The sequence below is a fragment of the Bradysia coprophila genome, unplaced genomic scaffold, assembly GCF_014529535.1.
Source record: "Bradysia coprophila strain Holo2 unplaced genomic scaffold, BU_Bcop_v1 contig_151, whole genome shotgun sequence".
Taxonomy (NCBI): domain Eukaryota; kingdom Metazoa; phylum Arthropoda; class Insecta; order Diptera; family Sciaridae; genus Bradysia; species Bradysia coprophila.
In genome coordinates this window covers 6,856,297-6,875,960 of record NW_023503423.1, presented here as the reverse complement: position 1 = coordinate 6,875,960, position 19,664 = coordinate 6,856,297, and the positions used below count along the sequence as shown (strand labels likewise).

The 19,664-nt window shown below is 35.2% G+C and overlaps 1 protein-coding gene and 1 long non-coding RNA gene across 4 annotated transcripts in view; both read left to right on the top strand.

Annotated features, from left to right (window-relative positions):
• The window catches only part of LOC119074601 (transcription factor E2F4), a 31,233-nt gene that overhangs the window by 9,206 nt on the left and 2,363 nt on the right, over positions 1-19,664 (top strand). For all 3 annotated transcript variants that reach the window (XR_005087211.1, XM_037180852.1, XM_037180853.1), the window contains exons 2-6: positions 12,863-13,291; positions 13,472-13,590; positions 13,668-14,097; positions 14,163-14,349; positions 14,425-14,844. Coding sequence is in view for 2 of the 3 variants with exons in the window: in XM_037180852.1 (XP_037036747.1) it covers positions 12,953-13,291; positions 13,472-13,590; positions 13,668-14,097; positions 14,163-14,349; positions 14,425-14,844 (1,495 nt within the window). In the remaining variant the exon portion in view is untranslated. The remainder of the gene's footprint in view (positions 1-12,862; positions 13,292-13,471; positions 13,591-13,667; positions 14,098-14,162; positions 14,350-14,424; positions 14,845-19,664) is intronic.
• LOC119074725 overlaps positions 5,867-19,664 on the top strand; it is a 184,206-nt gene continuing 170,408 nt past the window's right edge. The window contains exon 1 of the long non-coding RNA XR_005087228.1: positions 5,867-5,918. This is a non-coding gene — a long non-coding RNA (uncharacterized LOC119074725). The remainder of the gene's footprint in view (positions 5,919-19,664) is intronic.

The following is a 19,664-nucleotide window of genomic DNA, read 5'->3' as shown; positions in this document are numbered from 1 at the left end:
ATGTACACCCTGCAAAGTTAACGTTTTTCGTTGTAGAGTGTTTTCTTTAAAAAGAAACTTCTTTAAAACCTAACTTTGAACGTCAACGATTTTGGTATAGATGTGAATGTGAACGTTATGAACGAAGTGGATAATTTTTTTTAAATCTTAAGATTTTCTTTATTTTTACCGAAAATTCATGATCATGTATGGCCAGAGAAATTTTGTTACACAAAAAATGTTTTTTGCGCGAATATCACCCGATTCTTCATTAAGCATATTGCCAAGTTTGTGAAAGAATTGTTTCGTCTCTTTACACCATGGTCCTAAAGTTTCGAAAGCTAGACCAGCTAGTGGATAATTTGATTTTGAAGGACGATAGCGAAGATTTTTCACCAGTCAAAGGTTTTCTGATGAAAATGATAGATTACCGGAATCGACCGACTAAGGTGCAAGAGTCAAATGATTGAAAGGATTAGCAGAAGTACTCAAATTATGTGAAGGGAGAAAAAAAGTTAAAATCGACGTGTTTTCTAATTTAGGAGGTGTTGTAATTGATTTCACAAGAATTTCGTTGAGCAAATGAAAATCTAGATTTTTATTTTCTGTTAGGCACGAGCTCGGAACAGGATTGAAATACTAAAATAAAAAATCTGGATTTTCATTTGTTAAACCAACTTTGTGTGGAATCATTCACAAACCAGACAAACTACCAAAACATGTTGACTTTCACTTTTCTTCCTCTCCTTGTATGGAGTCAACGAATTTACCCCGAAAGCAGGAGTAACTTAAGGATACTAAATTCTTTTCTTCGTTTTCTCTAAAAAAAATTTCTCCGTTGTTTTAGGACATGTGTGTACCGTCAAACAATAAGGATTTTTAAGAATTATTGTCAAATATTTGAGGTTCTTGAAATTATTGCAAATGTGAATCTAATCCCTAAAGAAAATTACATTTATTTTAGTGTGGACTTGCAGTGTGCTTACTGCTTACACGTGAAAACATACTATGAAACCCAATGAATGTACATGTCGGTCGATTTATCTTCAACGTCTTTTTTTTTGAACTAAATTAATGTGGTGACCAATACGGTAACGTATTGTGTTGTCATAATGGGTGCTGATGAAATATTTAAAAAAAATGGTTCAAAAGATCCAATTGGACATGAATCGATCGCACTCTATTTTGAACTGATTTTTTTTCATCATTTTTGATGTTGCATTCGGTTAGAAAATAAATCAAACTTGTCGGACACTTACTTCCGTTGTAGGTTTTTTCATTTGTTTTGAAAAATGAAATGAGGTGTCAAGCGAGACGAATGAGAACACTGTCAGTATAGTGCTGTGGTGACAATGTTCAATTGCCAACATTTTTTGCTGTTCTTTTTCTGTCTGAGCGAGGCCAGAGTTTGAGTGTTAGAATTTAAAAAATTATCAAAATTTCTCATCGATTTCACTTACAGCATACAGCTCACATCACCGATTTTTATTTTGAATCGATTAAGATCCTAAATGAAACCTCGACAACTCCTCTCAATATCACCAAAGTCGGTTTGAAAAGAAACGGCCGAGATCATCCAAAAATGTTTCTTGAATTCAACTTAACCGAGACATTCAGAAACATGGAGGTAATGTTCGCTGCATATGCTTTGAATACTCACTCATTTCAAAAATACATTAAATGAACAGACTGAGGCAAAAATGTATTGGAGTCCAATGGGCAACCGACGCTTTATATTAGTCCCATACAAGATTCCACGCCAATCATTTTGCGGACAATACACTCACAATAACGTTCTGACCGAAGCAATATTGCGAGATTTGCAAAAATATTCGAACATACCGTACACTGTCGATCCGAACGTTGAGTTTTGTGATATGATGCCGTTGGTAATTTTATGTGGACAGTTGAGTTATGGAATCCTTACCACCGGCATATTTTCTTTCAGGGATTTTACTTTATACGGAATTATTCACTGGATCCGTCAGTGTTACCAAGCATCACGCCATTGGGGAGATTTCGGTTCGAGCTGTTTTTTTACAGAAAAATTCCGAACGAATTGCTTCAGGGAATGGAATTTCAGTTACTTTTCACCTAGAGAAATCCGGTGAAATATTAGAATTTTTGGTACAGAAGAGATGAGGCAAATGCATGTTGTAAAAATGTAAATGGTTGTGTTGGGATGGGGTGCTGATAAAATATATTTGACTTTTCTTGAGTGATGTTCGCCGTATTTGTGCTGTCTGAACAGTGTTTGAAAACCATCCAGAGTCTGACTTGACATAACACTTGCAGTCACATTATGTTAAGTATATGAGAGTGTCTGTCTACCTGCCCATTGCTATGACATCAGTTTCGATATTCATGTTAAAATAATATGAAAATGAGTGCGTTTAAATACATGACATATGGAATCGAGTTTGTAGTGAATATGTATGTACATATTCACTACAAACTCGATTCCATATGTCCTGTATTTTCCACATCGATTTTCCACAGCTCAGGTACATTCTTTCTGAGGATTCATGAATTCAAAATTATACCTAAGTTCCTCCCTTTTGAGGGCCCTGTGCCGCCCTGAATTGATCACTCAACCACTTTTTTTTTATCTTTTTCCTTACAGCCTAATCCACTTCCTTCAAAACAAAACAAAACTTCACATTTTTGAACAGGAATTGCGTCTTCCGCAAGGATTTTTATTGAGGTGCTTTCTCTTTTCGAGTAGCACGACTCTGGGTCGTTTCAGGTTCAGCCAAAAATCCAATTCTTGTTCAAATATGTCGTGTAGGGTATTGTTGCAAAGGTGATGAAATTCAGTTTCAGATAAAATTAAATTTTGGACAGTAAAATAAATTTAGTGCGCTACAGGGTGGTTCAAATTTCGCCGAGATATTTCGGTTTTTTCGTATTCTGGGTATCTAATCATTTTTCGAAAATAAAAAAATGTGCAGGATTTACATATTCTACCATTATAAGTCATTTAAAAACGAAATAACTAAAAAAATTGACAGATTTTTTTTGACACTTTTGAAATACCCTATGAAAGTGCACTCTAGACGGGATATCTCTTGAAGTTTTTGCCCGAATTACATTTTTTAGAAGCGTAAAGTATTGGCTACAAACTTCCCGAAGAAAGTTTTCGGGATTTTTTAGTATTTCGATGGGATTTTAACAGAAAAAAAGAACCTCTAACTGCCGCCATTTTGGATTTTTTTTGTCAGCAAAAAAATTATTTAAAAAAAAAACTTTGAACATTTAAGAATATTTTACAACTTATTCCACATCGATATCTGTTTGGAAATGGTCATGAAAATTCAGTGAAGCCAAAGTGACATAACGGCCGCTCCAGGTGGAACGAGTGAGCCGTCGGAGTTGCCTCTGATGATTTTGACGTATAGACGTATAGACGTATAAGCATGAAGTGTGTGGACAAGATAGTAAAACAGCTGAAGGAAACTTTGACACAAATTTGGTTGATTTTAACTGTATTTTGTGTTGTATACTTATGTTGTTATTGTTATTTAAATAATATAAGTCGTTCATCTAAGCATGAGGAACGATCGATAATCTTTTCAACGGCTCATACTATCGATCTTTAGGTGAACTTAACCAACACGGTAAAGAATTACCATGTTAAACCTCGAATTACCATGGTCTTGTTCTTTTTTTTCGTCCTTTGAAGATCTTTCATGTAATACATTAACAATTTAGTAAATAATATGATTCTGAAATTATTTATTTTTTGCCTTTACATCTCTTCCAAAAACAAGTTCTTTAAAAAAAAGTAAATACAAAAATCGACATTTTTTTGGTTTATATTATACATCCTCTCCCTCACTCTTGTCGGCTGTTTTGTATTGAATTAACCTCTGGTTCTAAACGTCGATATTGCATTCACAATGTTAACTCGAAAACATTTTAATGATATAATACAATCGGCAGACACGTACTCGCGCAACACACATAAAAGTAAAATGATATCCAGACCGAATATTCGCTCTGCGTAAAGCTCTCAAAATTGTGTTATCATTAAAATACAAAGCCGAAAAATTACTTCACATTTCATTCATCATTTCGAATTTTGTTTGTACATTTTTGTGTTATGCGATGTGCATCATGTTTAAAAACTAAATAATAAATATGTAATCAACACACATAGCACAAGGCTATGGCGGTGTTTATCGATAAATAAGAATAAAAAGTTAATTTATTATTCAATGCATCCGAATGTTGTTGTGCGATTTAATTTTGTTTGAAATCGATATAATTCAGGAGTGGTGATCGAATGATGCGAACGGTACATGTTGAGTAAATCTACTGAAGTCACTTTAGATGTGATAGTTTGAATTAAAAAGTGTAACCTTGAGCTATCTTGACAGTACACTAATATTAGTGTAAGCCATTTCCATTTCCGAATGTACCAACTGCTTTCGAATATTATTTTTTAAATGTTAATCCCTTTTCTTGGACGAGGACGATGGTGTTTTTAAAGTGAATTGAGACCGTTTCATTAAAAGAATTCGTTAGGTAGTAAAGAATAACATTTGGTGGCGCCTAAAATCGAAGGTCAAAAAAATGTCTTTTTATTGCTTACGAACTGATGAATTGGTGAAACTTCGGGTCGTCCACTTTCTTTTGAGTTTCTGTTCACAGTATAGGTGTATTGCTGTCGAAATTATCGGCGATAATAAATGTACAGTCAGAGGCTGTGAAATTTCCAGTGCCGGACTAACCCTATGGGCGTTCGGGCGATTCCCTAATGGCCTTTTGATTTTTCTGTGGATAAAGGACAACAAATACATACAACAGCTGATCCACTCTTACAATCAAAACTGTTTATACTTCTTATACGGTTGACGGCAGGGCCTATTTTAAGGAAATTAAATTTCCAAAAATTCTTACATTTTTCCATCACTTTTCGTCATTTTATCTAAAAACACAACAGATTGGACCTTAAAATAGGCCCTGGTTGACGATGCTACACATACGCGCATTGTAGTGTATTGTTTGTGTGGATAAGCTTTAAAACAGCTAAAGCAAATTGATGCTGAAATTTTACTGCCTTTCGCTGTAAATCGAGTGTTAAACTTTTGTTTTGCTGATGGTATTAAAGACCTTGGCTAGTTTATCGAAGAGTTATCAACGTCAACAAACGGACAAACTTCGACAGTGTGTATAAGTGTTACAAATTTTCAGAAAGAAAGAGTATATACTCTGTGATGACATTTTAATCGTAACCAGGCATGGAAATAAGATGTTCTTCTCGGTTACCAAGCCAAAACTTCCCGTTTTTTTTCAAATCCAAAAATTATGACAAAAACTTCACCGGTGATTTGCAACCAACTTCCCGTTGTTTTGTGTGATTGCAACTCACATTCAATAAAATCTCTCTATTTTCCAGCCGTCATGACCAAGGCTGTATACTTTGGGGAGGTCACGCAGATCGCCATTTTATTAGATACGCGGGAACACACCTTTTCCATACAAACAAATTCACCAAAATTGAATTTGTATGGCATGGTGAATTTTTTGTGTGAAACGTGGTGTGTAACCCGCGTATCTGCATCTGCGTGACCTCCCCAAAGTATACAGCCTTGGTCATGACTCCGTTTACTTGACACTGTCAAGTTGACAGGTGTGTTTAAACAAAAGAGCACAAGTTTAGTGTCTCTGTCAAGTAAGCGGAGACAAAACAGAGTGATTAAGAGGCCATTAAAGTCTCCGCATATTTACGCCGTTTAGTTTTCTTCTTACGGGACACCTCGTTCAAACAATTGAAAAGAGGCAGAGTTTTTATTGAGTAAAGTTTGTCAAGTGAACGGAAAGCTGAAAGGCGTAAGTGCCTAAGATGCTTAAGTTCTTAACCCTGCCTTGTTTTTCACGATTTATAACTGTATGATCCGGAGCATATGTACCAGTAGTCGTGACACCTATTGTTCGTTCATTGATAAATTTTTTTATTAATGAAAAACAATGCGTGCTGACTACTGGTACATATGCCCCGGATACTGACACCACCCCATCTACCCAAAAAGCGCTTCATTAAAATTCTGCATTATGGACTAAAAACCAATAAAATATCTATGAATACGTAATTTGTACATAAATTCAACTTTCCGGCAAATAAGTAATCCTTTCTCCAAATCAGCATTCATCAATTTAATGTACGTTTCTTCCAGGAAATCATATTATCGAAATGTAATGTAGTAGCTTTATACTATTGATTCCGCAATTCATTACTGTGTCATGAAACTTCCACCCGTGAAAGACATGATACAATCATTCGTTTAATCTGGTAAACCGATATCAATTTCCAGGATTTCGATTATATTGACTCTACTAACGTAATTTGGTATTCTGTATCGCTTTCGCATAAAATCTAATTTTGTTGTATCGCTCATTTTAAAATAAAAATTCCAACAAAATTTCTCTTTTATCGAACATGTTACACTGATTTTGTTTCACGAAGATAATATTACCTGCAGCCTGCAGTCTTTCGATCCAAAATTGTATACGGACAAATTTATGAGAAATTGATTTGGTTGCTACGTGCATAATGGTTATATCAATGTCTGGTTTTCTGTTCTGTTAATACTCCGTTGATCGTACATATACACGAAACGAAACCCAGAAAAAAATATATTTCAATTCAAAGGTAGCTCCGAGAAAGGACGATTTTTCGGTATTATCAATGATGTGCATTATATATATACACATACAACAACCGACGTTTCATATACCCCTAATATTGCTTATTTACTGAGCCTTTTAAAAATGATGTTGATTTCGATTTCTTATTTCGGTGGGAATTCGATTGTTTAGATTTTTCCCAGTATCTCTCCATTTTCATAAATTGGATGTTAAATAAAAATTTTCGTAAATTGAATTTCATTATTTAAAAATCATTTTGTAAAGCAGGGATGATGGGAATTGAATTCTTACATTTTTATGCATCGGGGTTGTGCTGACTGTGTATAATAATGGTTGCCTAGAAAAAGGACTAGCATTTATTATGCCGACGAATTGTAAGCATGAAAACTAACTCAAAGTTGAATGCAATAAAGTTTTGAATTCGTAGCAATTTGATGGAATGTTATCTCAACGGACAGTAAAATTATATCGCTCTGTGAATGATTAAGAAATGCATTGTCATTTTGTGACATAGAGAATGGAGAGAAGCAATTTTGACGCAGTGAAAACTTTAAAATGAATCGTTGGTCTAATTTTAACCTGAAAGCTTTTATTTAAACCCTTAATTCGGTATGAGTTCAATTTAAAAAATTATTTTCTGTTGTCTGGATCCGCACAGCAATAACACAACACTTCTGTTGACAATGCCGAGAAACATTAATAACATATCGTATATCAGATAGTCAAATCTAATTTTAGATTCTCAATTTCATTATGCAAATAATTTATGGAAATGACATCATTTGGAATGGTTTGAAAATGTTCGAAAAATTGTACATAGCCATTTGGAACCATCCGATCTTTTTAATCTAATTTAGCTCTTCGAGAATATACTTTACCATTAAAAGTGACATTTAGAAGAAATGGGAAAATGTAATGGATATAATTCCCCAGTTTATTCCCACATAGACCCAGCAATGTGTACGGTACATTATACACATTATCTGTTTAGTGTTCCAACGCACATTCATTCGTAACAATATTTTAATCGCAAATCGTTACTTATATACCCCCAAGTAATTATGCTGTGCTGGCTGGTATAATTTTACTTTTTTTTTTGATAAACATAACATGCATTAAGTTGAGTATACAACGGAGTGTTTTTCAACGCCGGTTTGTTTGCCTGGCAACCTTTTTTATGGTTTTTACATGATGTTTTTGTGGTCGTAAGTAAAGAGCACCAGTTCTCAAAGAATACTGCTAAAAAGGTCAGACAATAACCATCATTACACCTTTTAAGTACACAACTGAATCTTATGTATGTGCGTGCGTGAATGACTTGCTTCCTAAAAGAAAACTCTTACTCTTACGTTTGTTTTTTGTTGTTGATGTATAATAGGGTAAATAGGGTAATATGTAGCTCCTGCAATACAAGCCTTCTATTGTCTTTTCTCTTGTTCGTTTCAAACAAAATGAGGGATTCTTTTGAAAAACAGCCTACCGAAATCGGACGCATTTTCCAGTGGACTTTTTTATATGTGCCTAGAAAGGACTTCGACCCAAGAACCCAAAACCACTTTCAAAAAAAATTCTTCGAAGCTTTTGTGACTGGTGAAAGGTGATCAAAAACCGAAAATTTGCACTTTTCTTACCAATATTTCTCCAGGTACACGAGCCGTACAGGGTCGTGTGGGGTGTCATTAGAAAGGTAATCACATGTACTATTGAGCCGAATAGAGACTCATCAGTTTTTAAATTAATCCACACTAAAATATGTGCAGTTGAAGTTTTCAACCGAAAACATGCACTTTTCTTACCAATATTTCTCTAGTTACACGAGCCGTACATGGTAGTGTGGGGTATCATTTGAAAGGTAATTTTATGTGCTTTTGGGCCAAATAATGTCTTATGGGGTTTGGATGCATCTACGATGAAATATGGGCACTTAAACATTTCAACTTCTCATATTTCATCGTAGATGCTTGCAAACCCCCATAAGACCCTATTTGGCCCAAAAGCACATAAAATTACCTTTCAAATGATACCCCACACGACCATGTACGGCTCGTGTAACTAGAGAAATATTGGTAAGAAAAGTGCGAGTTTTCGGTTGAAAACTTCAACTGCCCATATTTCAGTGTGGATTAATTTTAAAACCAATGAGTCTCTATTCGGCTCAATAGTACATGTGATTACCTTTCTAATGACACCCCACAAGACCATGTACGGCTCGTGTACCCGGAGAAATTTTGGTAAGAAAAGTGCAAATTTTCGGTTTTTGATCACCTTTCACCAGTCACAAAAGCTTCGAAGAATTTTTTTGAAAGTGGTTTTGGGTTCTTGGGTCGAAGTCCTTTCTAGGCACATATAAAAAAGTCCACTGGAAAATGCGTCCGATTTCGGTAGGCTGTTTTTCAAAAGAATCCCTCAATCAATTTTCTCGCTGTGAAAATGCTTGACTCCAAGCGTCTCCATTTTTTGTAATTCAAAATTATCTTTTTACTGAAATGTCCTTAAAATGCTAATCTGCACCTAAATGAGCTAGTGCACGTATGTTCTGCCTAGGTAAACAATCGCACTGATTTAATAATGTTAATCTTCACGAACCGGGAGGAGAGCTTCGGAAACACATATTCGCTGAAAAAACGAACATTTGCGTTGCATAGAAATCCGTCCATGCAATATGTTACTCTAAAATCGTTTTTCAGACCCAATGTCACACATGTTGTAACACCTCGTCACTTCCTAGATCAAGACGAATATTTTCTCAGACTGTTGTCGGAAAAAAACGTGGGGTTAGATAAGAAGGCGATAATAAAAGGATAGAATACAGGACTTACAGAACAAAGGCTTCTTGCACTTGTTTATACAGGAGAAATGCGTGTGGTAGTGGTAAGACATATAAAGACGTATAAGCACCTTGGTTTTTTATAAGTTCGCACGGTGAGCTTGAAAAAAATTTTATTCGACCTCTCGTGGACATGAAATGTTTTTAGTTGTTTTTGGTAGAGGGCGGCACCACGAGTAAGAATAACATAACAAGAAAATATTTCGATGGGAAAATTTTTAATTAGATCGATTTTTCGTTTTTCTGTGCCCTGCAGGAAGCTTCGAAAATTGTTTGAAACCTACTGGTGACTTGTATGATCACAAAAATATAGTTACTGTTTAGCCTGAGGTCTAGGCTTTACAGCGATACCAATCATGACATTCATGACTACCAAAAAACATCTTTTATGAAGGAAAGTCATTCTGCTATGTCGATGTGAATTTTAAAGGCTGTATCATACGTGGATTACTTTTATTTTCTCTTATAAATTATTTTTAGTTATTTTACATAATTTAAGGGGTTAATAAAAGGTCGAAAGAAGATTTTTAACTCGAAATAGGTTTCTTTGTAAATTGCACCCATGAGTAAACTGCATTATCTCGAGTCAAAAATTAACAAACCTTTCTTTTGTTTCGTTCGTAGTTTCTCCAATAGTCATTCTAAGCTAATTCTGCAACATTTTAGTTGTTTCCACTAAAAAATGAGACATTATACGAAGAAATTTGGGTGGTCGTTCAGGTGTACCAACAAAGATTTTGTCAGAATGAAATCCAAGCTCATCCTTTGACCTTTTATTAACCCCTTAAATTATGTTAATTAACTAAAAATACTTTTTAAGAGAAAATATAAGTAATCCACGTATGATACAGCCTTTAAAAATCACATCGACATAGTAGAATGACTTTCCTTCATAAAAGATGTTTTTTGGTAGTCATGAATGTCATGATTGGTATCGCTGTAAAGCCTAGACCTCAGGCTAAACAGTAACTATATTTTTGTGATCATACAAGTCACCAGTAGGTTTCAAACAATTTTCGAAGCTTCCTGCAGGGCACAGAAAAACGAAAAATCGATCTAATTAAAAATTTTCCCATCGAAATATTTTCTTGTTATGTTATTCTTACTCGTGCTGCCGCCCTCTACAAAAACCACTAAAAACATTTCATGTCCACGAGAGGTCAAATAAAAAAAATTTCAAGCTCACCGTGGTTCACCAGCTGAAACGAAATAAGCCACTTATTTCAAAGTCGTCGGCTGTAAAAAAATTTGAATGAAATTTGGGGTTGCCATATTGGAAATTTTTTGTCATACTGTTAACACTGTCACTCTAGCACCACTATATAATTAGCCTGTTGCATTCCAAAATTTTACAATTAATTTCTTCAGTATAAAACCATTACCACACCCATAAAACAAACTTTTCAACGCCTTTGAAACCATAAAATTCGAAGATTTTTTATCATTTCCGATCGTCATTTTATCGCACGTCATATAATTCTCGCTTTTATAAGATTCCATTGTCACCGTGGAAATTGCCGTTTAAAAAAGAATTTATGGTTATCAATGCCTTTGTTAGCCTTTAACATGTAACAATCACTTCAAAGTTACGCCAACAGCATACTTAAAAGGTTATTCCCTTTTTTATGTAAGTCCTTTTACAAATGTTCATAAAACCTACGTAACTAGCTTGTACCAAACGTGATATTTTCAACATTACTCTCTTAAGCGGCCAGTTTGCGTCAAAAGGGCAGATACATGTTTAATGTCGTTGTTAAGGTCATATTTACTGAATAATGGGTTACATAATCTTTTGTCGTAACTTTACTTTTTAATTTATTTTAATGCTGCTCATGACTTCATGTTACAGTTACTGTGCAAGACTAAATTATGCGTTTTTTTTTTTGAAAAATGCTGACTCCATCGATTTTTATTTAAAAGAATGAATCCCTACAGCAAACTGTTTACTAAATCCTAACATTTTTCCGTTACCCGCACACTTGTTGTTCAGCAATCAGGTAGCTGTTCACATTAAGTAAACTTTGGTTTCTTTCATAGAATTCATCTCTTAAAGGGATATTTTTTGTAAAAAGAAATATTTATAGAAAATCATAACAGCATGCATGGAGATGGCTGTTTCCTATTTGTTTGTAAAGAATTCCTAGGAAATATATTTCGAGTGAAATAATTCTATTCAAAGGAAAATAAGTACTAAGCTTAGAAACTGTTTCGGTTTCCATGAAAATGTTACATAAAAGTCTTTTTCAGTTCGATTTGGCACTGACTTTTTACGAACTTATAGGGACTGAGCCTTTAATGAATCTATAGATTGGTCAATAGCCAATGAATTATTGGAAGCTAAAAGACTATTTAACTTGCAAGGAAGATTCATATAATAATATTAAGAGGCCGTTCATAAATTACGGAACGCAAACGAGGGAAGGGAAGACTTGCGTGACAGTTATAACTAGGGCCTATTATTGGTAAGTTCATTTACCGAATCTACTAAATTTTATCGAAATTTACTGAAAATTACCAAAAATTTTCAGAATTTCATTATCGGTAAATTTTCAGAAAAACTCTTACCGAACAGGTGAATTTCAGTAAATCGGTGAATGAATTCAAATAATAGGCCCTGGTCCTTACGTTTTTTGGTGTGTGGAAAGTGTCATCTATTTTGCGCGACATTTTTGCTTTGTAATTTATGAACGGCCCCTGGTGAACTTAGTTGGAAACTTGGTCCCAATGTTGTCTTACTGTACAGGTGACCTGTCGACGTCGATTACTGCAGGTTCGAATTATAAAACGACGAACAATTCAATTTACACAAAATTCAGTTTATTAGTAATTCGACCATCTTCCTTGCGTTATTACAAGACATTGAACATAAAATTTCTATTTCCTTTATCGTCTGTCAATTGACATAAAAACAAATTCTGTCCCAGTCGTTTTGTCCATATTATTCGCAACATGACTATAGAGATCAGAAAAAGTAAAATTGATACTGCACTATAGATAGGTGATCGAGGCCAGTGGAATTGTTATTTGAACCCAAGGTAAATATAGTGAGGAGGTAATGCCATTCAGACGCGCGGGCTAGCACATAAGTTCGATGCCAATGACATCTTTTTTTAAAATGGTTGACTACGATTTACTTGTATTTCACAGAAATATTTTCACTATCTCACAACAGATGGCCCGACTTCCTCACTATATTTACCTTGTTTGAACCCATAGTGTCTGGTTTCGACATGTTTTACATTTTATGATCTGTAGTACAGATTCTGTGATCCAGGAAAACGACCAGGCCGTCGAGCCATCGCTGTGTGTGCGGATGGGATCTACCATTCTTTTTGAAAGAATTTCCTAATTATTACCGTATTACCGTTTTCAATTGACTTATCACCTTTTTCTTTTCTATTCCAGTTATAACTTGCGGCCGGCTGCAGAATCAAAAGCTTCACATAATTGGCACCACGTTTGAAACCTATTTTGAATTCATGTGGACAGAACACAATGTCCAATTATTTCACACAACATTCACAATATAAGACACACAATGATCCCACAACGGCAACGAAAACCAAACAAATTAACAGTCCAAAAACCACAACGATCAGCACATACCAGGTCATTCAGAAAGCAGGCCAATCCGGCGCCAATTTAACATCGCCACAAACAGCAACAGGAACCTTTAAAAATGTACAAAATACAAACGCCAGTGCGGCGACCACATATCCAGCCAAAATGAATTCGCATTTATTGGACCACGGTTATGGGGCCACTTTGCAGCCAAGTTTCACAATGGATCCACCGAAAAAGGATAACGATTTTCGGATAACAAATTACTACAAGGTGAGTTGATTTGCCTATGGCCTTTCCTTTTTCTCCGTTTCCTGCTCTTCCTAACGTGTGGCAAAGATGATCCGAATTTTGTTTTAAATTCAAATTCATTGATTCGGTTCCAAGTCCAACGTGAAAGACTTGGGTGTGGTTTTCAAAAAAGTTCATCATTTTTGAAATAATGCATTTTAGGCGGTGAAACGTCGTCGCATGACACCACCTCCGTCTCCCACACCACCGAAACAAATAAAACAAGAAATTGTTATCAAACAAAGTGCAAAGCAGAACAAGAGATATTCAGAAGGAACAAGGTACATTAAAATTCACATTCGCTGGTTGTTATAGTTTGTTTAACATAGAAACGACTGTACGGCGACTTGTTTTACAGATACGATACATCGTTAGGTCTGCTGACGAAAAAGTTCATTGACCTTCTTCAAGATTCACAAGATGGTAGTGTCAATTTAAATCAGGCATCGGTCACACTAAACGTCCAGAAGCGTCGCATTTATGACATCACCAACGTACTAGAAGGCATCGGAATTTTGGAGAAAAAGTCCAAAAACAATATCCAATGGAAATTGGGCCATTCGCTCGTCAATCAGGACAAATGTGTCCGAATGCAGGTCGAATCGAATGGATTGGAGCAGAAAGAGAACCATTTGGATGAAATGATCAAAACCATTCGCCATGAGTTAAACTCACAATTTGAAAATACCCAATGTGCGTATCTGACGAATCTGGATATAATGAAGTTACCGGTGTTTAAGGATCAAACAGTTATTATCATTAAAGCGCCACCAGAGGCTAAACTTGTGGTATTTGCAATGATTTCAATCGGCAAATTTGACATCTCGTTTTATTGTAAAAAATTAATTTCTAGCTACCCGGCTCACAGAATCCGCGGGAAATTCATCTGAAAGCCGACAAGGGCGGCGAAATTGATGTGTTCCTTTGTCCGGAAGCTAACTCTGACGTAGCTCAACCAATATCTGATCCACTACTGGATGATATCAAGCCTTTAATAGCACCGTTAGTCGAAAAGTTCTTGAGTCCAAGATTTAAGAAAGGTAAAATACGCCCGATGCACCGTCAACTGCATGCACGTTTACAAACTTATCGCCTCATCTCTTTTATCAAACCAGAATCATCCCTCAAATATCCCCACTGTACAACACAACGAAATCTGAGCAATTCTCTGTTTGGCGGCGTTGCATCAGACCAAGATGATAAACCACTGTTGCCTCAATCGAAATATGATTTATCCTACCAATCACCAATCACATCAACAATAGCAAGTAGCAACAGTTCATCGGCTGGCAGTAGTCAAAACAATTTAGAGAATCGCCTCAGCGGACATTATGTGAAATCAGAGCCCAGTGGAAATAAATCGGATAGCAGTGATAGCAGCCGAGACGATATTGTACCGCTGAAAAATGATGTGAAGATGAATCGACTGTTGTTTAGTCCATTGAAAAATGGAGGTAAATCACAAAATATGTTGGATATAGAGCATTACAGTCCACATGCGTCGACTGATGTGCAATTGGCAACTGTTGAACATGGTGAGCCGCTTGTTTTTTTTGTCGTCATCCTTTTATGTATTACAGTTTGTGCTTTTGTCCACTTACACATTAAAACAAATCTCATGTTTGGACCCGTCTGCGAGGTGCGACGTCTAATGTTGGTAGGATATCTATCATTAAAGGAAAACTCAAAAAACTCCCGATATCAGGCTCCACGCCTTCGCATATGGGTCCGAATATGCGTTTCCCAATTTGTATTTTTGTGTTACCGAGTGTGTTGTAAGTGTTTTCGACCCACTGCCGAATCATTTGACGCATTTATTATTTCAAAACAAAATGACAAAAATCCACAATCATCACTCAATTGGTTTATTATGTGAATTTCATGGCGGGAACTCTAGCTGTGACTGCGTTTATTCCGATTCGTTCGCATCACAGTCTGAGTTCTTGCTGGGAAATTTATCCAAATCATCGTTCGTTACCATTTTATTCATCGTTCTCACAGTCAATGTGGTGCATCGTTCAAGCGATAAATAATCGGAGAGCTTTAAATTGTGTCCACTGTATTTGCATTGTGTGATGTCGATATCAGAAAATGCTCAAGTCGTTTGTATAAAATCGTGAGCATTAAAAGAGGGTGAAAGGGTACGGCGACTGTTGTACGATACACATTTTTCGAAGTATTGTAATGGAGTGAGGCGTTGTTGGACTTAGAAAGAGAACGAATTTCGTTTTGATATTTAAGAGAAGACGTTCGGTTTCAATTGTCTCAAATTGGAAGCTCTTTGTTCATTAACAATTTCACCAAAAACCACTACCCGCATCACGGTGCGGTTGAACAACTTTTTTTTCGAAAAGTTCGTAAACATGGGGTTTTCTTGTTAAAAATGATTGGGGTGATCCTAAAAGTTATCTTTCTCCTAAATTTAAAATGTTTTGCCCGGGCCTTCTCGAGAAAAGTTGATTTATCTTTAAAAAATGAGTCAAAAATGGCCCTCTGTGAAATGTTTTCTACTAGGAAAGCTTGTTAATGTATTTTTTTGGTTTTATAAGCACAATTATAAGAAGTAGAGACTCAAACCTTTACAACGGTACCTTACACACCATATTCGAACCTTTGATATATGATTGGAATCCCGTTTTCGACGAACTTTAAGGAAATTTCGATGGTTATGTTGGTTTTCCCGGTATTTTTTTTAGCTAATAGGTCCGAGCTATTCTTTTTTCAATTGTTTCATAAAGATGACATCCATACCTTTCGATTGATACCAAACAAGGCATAAAAAGACTCGAGTAAGGAGGCCGAACCTGATTTCCTCTCGAGAAATAACGATTTTTTATGAAATAATGGAACTCGGTAAAGTGTTTTACAGCAGGAAATCTCATTAATTCAATTTTTTAGGTTTCTTATTACTTTTGCAAGAGAAAGAGACTCTAACCTTTACAACAGTACTCTACACACGCTGTTTAAACTTTTGGATCAGGAGGAGGATCACTTTCTTCGAGCAGTTTTAAGGGAGTTACAAACATTTTGCAACAAAAAAAGTTGGTTTTATACAAAAATTTAGTAGTTATTTATTGTCCATTTTCAATAATTTAAAGAAACGAAAATATAAATCTCTTCTCCTTGGTTTATATATGAAAAGGAATTGATTTCAGAAACAGACTGAAAAAGTCGCTTAGAATAATTGCCGTGAGATGGATCCACCTTGTATTTTTCCCAAAACGATTTAAATTCAAAGTGAATGGATTCCATGGCCTGTTCAGTATAGAATCCGAGTGCCTTATTATACTTGTTATACTTGTAAGAACAATAGGCTACAGTATGTAGAGCTTTGTGTAGTTCGTCTCTTTTTCTCGTGTGAATATTGTTAACTCTTTGGTTTCATTTTTTAACATCACACATTGAAAATGGACAACAAATACTAAATTTTTGTACAAAACCAATTTTTTTTTTTGTTGCAAAATGTTTGTAACTCCATTAAAACTGCTAGAAGAAAGTGATCCTACTCCTGATCCAAAAGTATAAACGTCGTGTGTAGGGTACTGTTGTGAACGTTAGAGTCTCTTTCTCTTGCAAAAGTAATAAGAAACCTAAAAAATTGAATTAATGAGATTTCCTGCTGTAAAACACTTTACCGAGTTCCATTATTTCATAAAAAATCGTTATTTCTCGAGAGGAAATCAGGTTCGGCTCCCTTACTCGAGTCTTTTTATGCCTTGTTTGGTATCAATCGAAAGGTATGGATGTCATCTTTATGAAACAATTGAAAAAAGAATAGCTCGGACCTATTAGCTAAAAAAAATACCGGGAAAACCAACATAACCATCGAAATTTCCTTAAAGTTCGTCGAAAACGGGATTCCAATCATATATCAAAGGTTCGAATATGGTGTGTAAGGTACCGTTGTAAAGGTTTGAGTCTCTACTTCTTATAATTGTGCTTATAAAACCAAAAAAATACATTAACAAGCTTTCCTAGTAGAAAACATTTCACAAAGGGCCATTTTTGACTCATTTTTTAAAGATAAATCAACTTTTCTCGAGAAGGCCCGGGCAAAACATTTTAAATTTAGGAGAAAGATAACTTTTAGGATCACCCCAATCATTTTTAACAAGAAAACCCCATGTTTACGAACTTTTCGAAAAAAAGTTGTTCAACCGCACCGTGGCATGGGATGAGGTATCGTTCTGCAAAATTCAGTAAAAATGAAAATTCTTACCAAAGGAAATGAACGTCTCTACAGCTAGTGCAAGTCTTACTCTTACTACTGTAAACATTGTTAAATGCAAGCTGGGTGTGCTTGAAAAGATTGTGTTTGACTTCAACGACAAAATTTTATGTAAATTAAATGTATCAGCGCGGAATCGACTAATTGGTAGACGTGCTGCTCCAGTTAAATACTTAAATACTTGCAGTTGAAATTGTATGGTTTCCAGGAATTACTATTTGTAAAATTAATGAAATTAGGGTGTCCCAAAATTTCGGTTAATCTCTCAAGTTTCGTTAAATTTACCAAAATTCACACATTTCATAAAATTTCACAAATTTCGAAAAATTTCGTTCAGACCTAATAGGCCGGTTTGATGCAAATTGTGACTCTTTTGAATAGAATTTTGAAAAGGCCCGCTGTGATATTTTTAGAAATGGTGGAATTAGAAATAAAGCAGCAATTCGAAGTGAATTTATTAGCCTTACTGGCCTGACGGGATTGACGTTCATCAATTGAAGTCATTTCTGGCTCTAAGATTTTTTCTGCTAATTTCATGCTTATTTGTCAACCTTATCCTTTCTAACATTTTGTTTATTTAAAACTACTAACCAACCGACTAACTAATTCATAAAAATCGCTTCGATTACGGGGAAACGGTTATCCAATGTTTGGGACTCGTTTTAGATTTACCAGGTTCGTAAAAAAGTTGATTAGTCAATGATGAAATCCTTAGTGATCATAATTTGATTCACAACATGAAATTGAAGTTATACAGCAACAGGTCATGGCATTACTATTTTTCAGTCAATGTAAGAATGGCTATGTGCCAAGATTTTTGTTTATCCTTAGGATACGTGAACTGACTCGAAAAGGTTTCAAACCCATTGACAGTAGTTGAGCCTGTTGTCCTTATCTCAGCTTCAATCAATTTGAAATTGTTCCACTGTTTTACACACGTAAATGCTGCCCCTTTCGTATCTAAGTTGGTCTTGCTCTTATTCTCCGTCTAACTGGTGTCTCACTCATTTCGTATTTCAAATGGCAAATGGGAGAATTCAGAGAAATGAAGAATGACAGGAAGAACATTTTAGATACGAAAATGGCTGTACTTACTGGTGCAAAACAGTAGGTAAACTGTTCCTTTTTCATTTAACATTTCATTGAGACTAATTTTCATAAAATTTACTTTCTGTCTGACCAAAAGTGTGATAAATTCGATTCTTTATTATTGATCTATCGAGATGAGTCTGATCATGAGACCGTTGTTCAGGACATGTTTTTTTTTTTTAAATCTTTTTATCAATATTACAGTCAGCCTTAATTTGCTTCAGCTGTTTTTCAACTGATCCACACATACAATCAAAACTGCTTATATTTGTTTATACGGTTGAAGCTGCTACACGCACGTGCGTGGTAGTGGTAAAACCCTATAAAGACGTATAAACAGTTTTGATGGTTTGTGTGGATCAGCTGAAAAACATCTGAACGAAATTAATGCTGAAAATTCACTGCCTCTAACTGTACTAAATTTACCGAAAATTATGGAAATTTTGGTAAATTTCGTCGATAGTTTTCAGTAATTTCATTAAATAATATTCCCAATAATACGCCCTGCTTTTATCTAGTCAATTGCTTCGGTTGTTTTTTCTTCGAATCAGAACACAGGACAAATGAAGCGGTAAATTATCAATAACCCGAATTTCCACACCCTGTTACGAGTCGACGATTCCGGAATTTGAATCTACTTTGAAGCGCAAAATCCCACCGTTCTATTTACAAACCAAAACCCATACAATTAAATGAATTAACATGAAACAATCTAACAATTCGTCTAACACCAATCACTGTGCATCAATATCTCGTTGTTTTGTGCTGGGGAAATTACCATAACATCGAATGTTTATTAAATAATATTATATTTAGTGTCGTTGTGTTTGCATTTTAATCCGAATTAAACATTTATTAACCCGAAAATCAGTTATACCAGCACTGAACTCTCATGGTCTTGCATTGAATATTTTGATTGTGTAGCACCATGAGATTCAGCTCTGGTATAAATTGTGTGACGCTAATAACTATTAAAACCAAATATACGAAGAGAAAAAACTGTGCCTTTCTTCTGTAACATAAATTTTCCATTTTTTT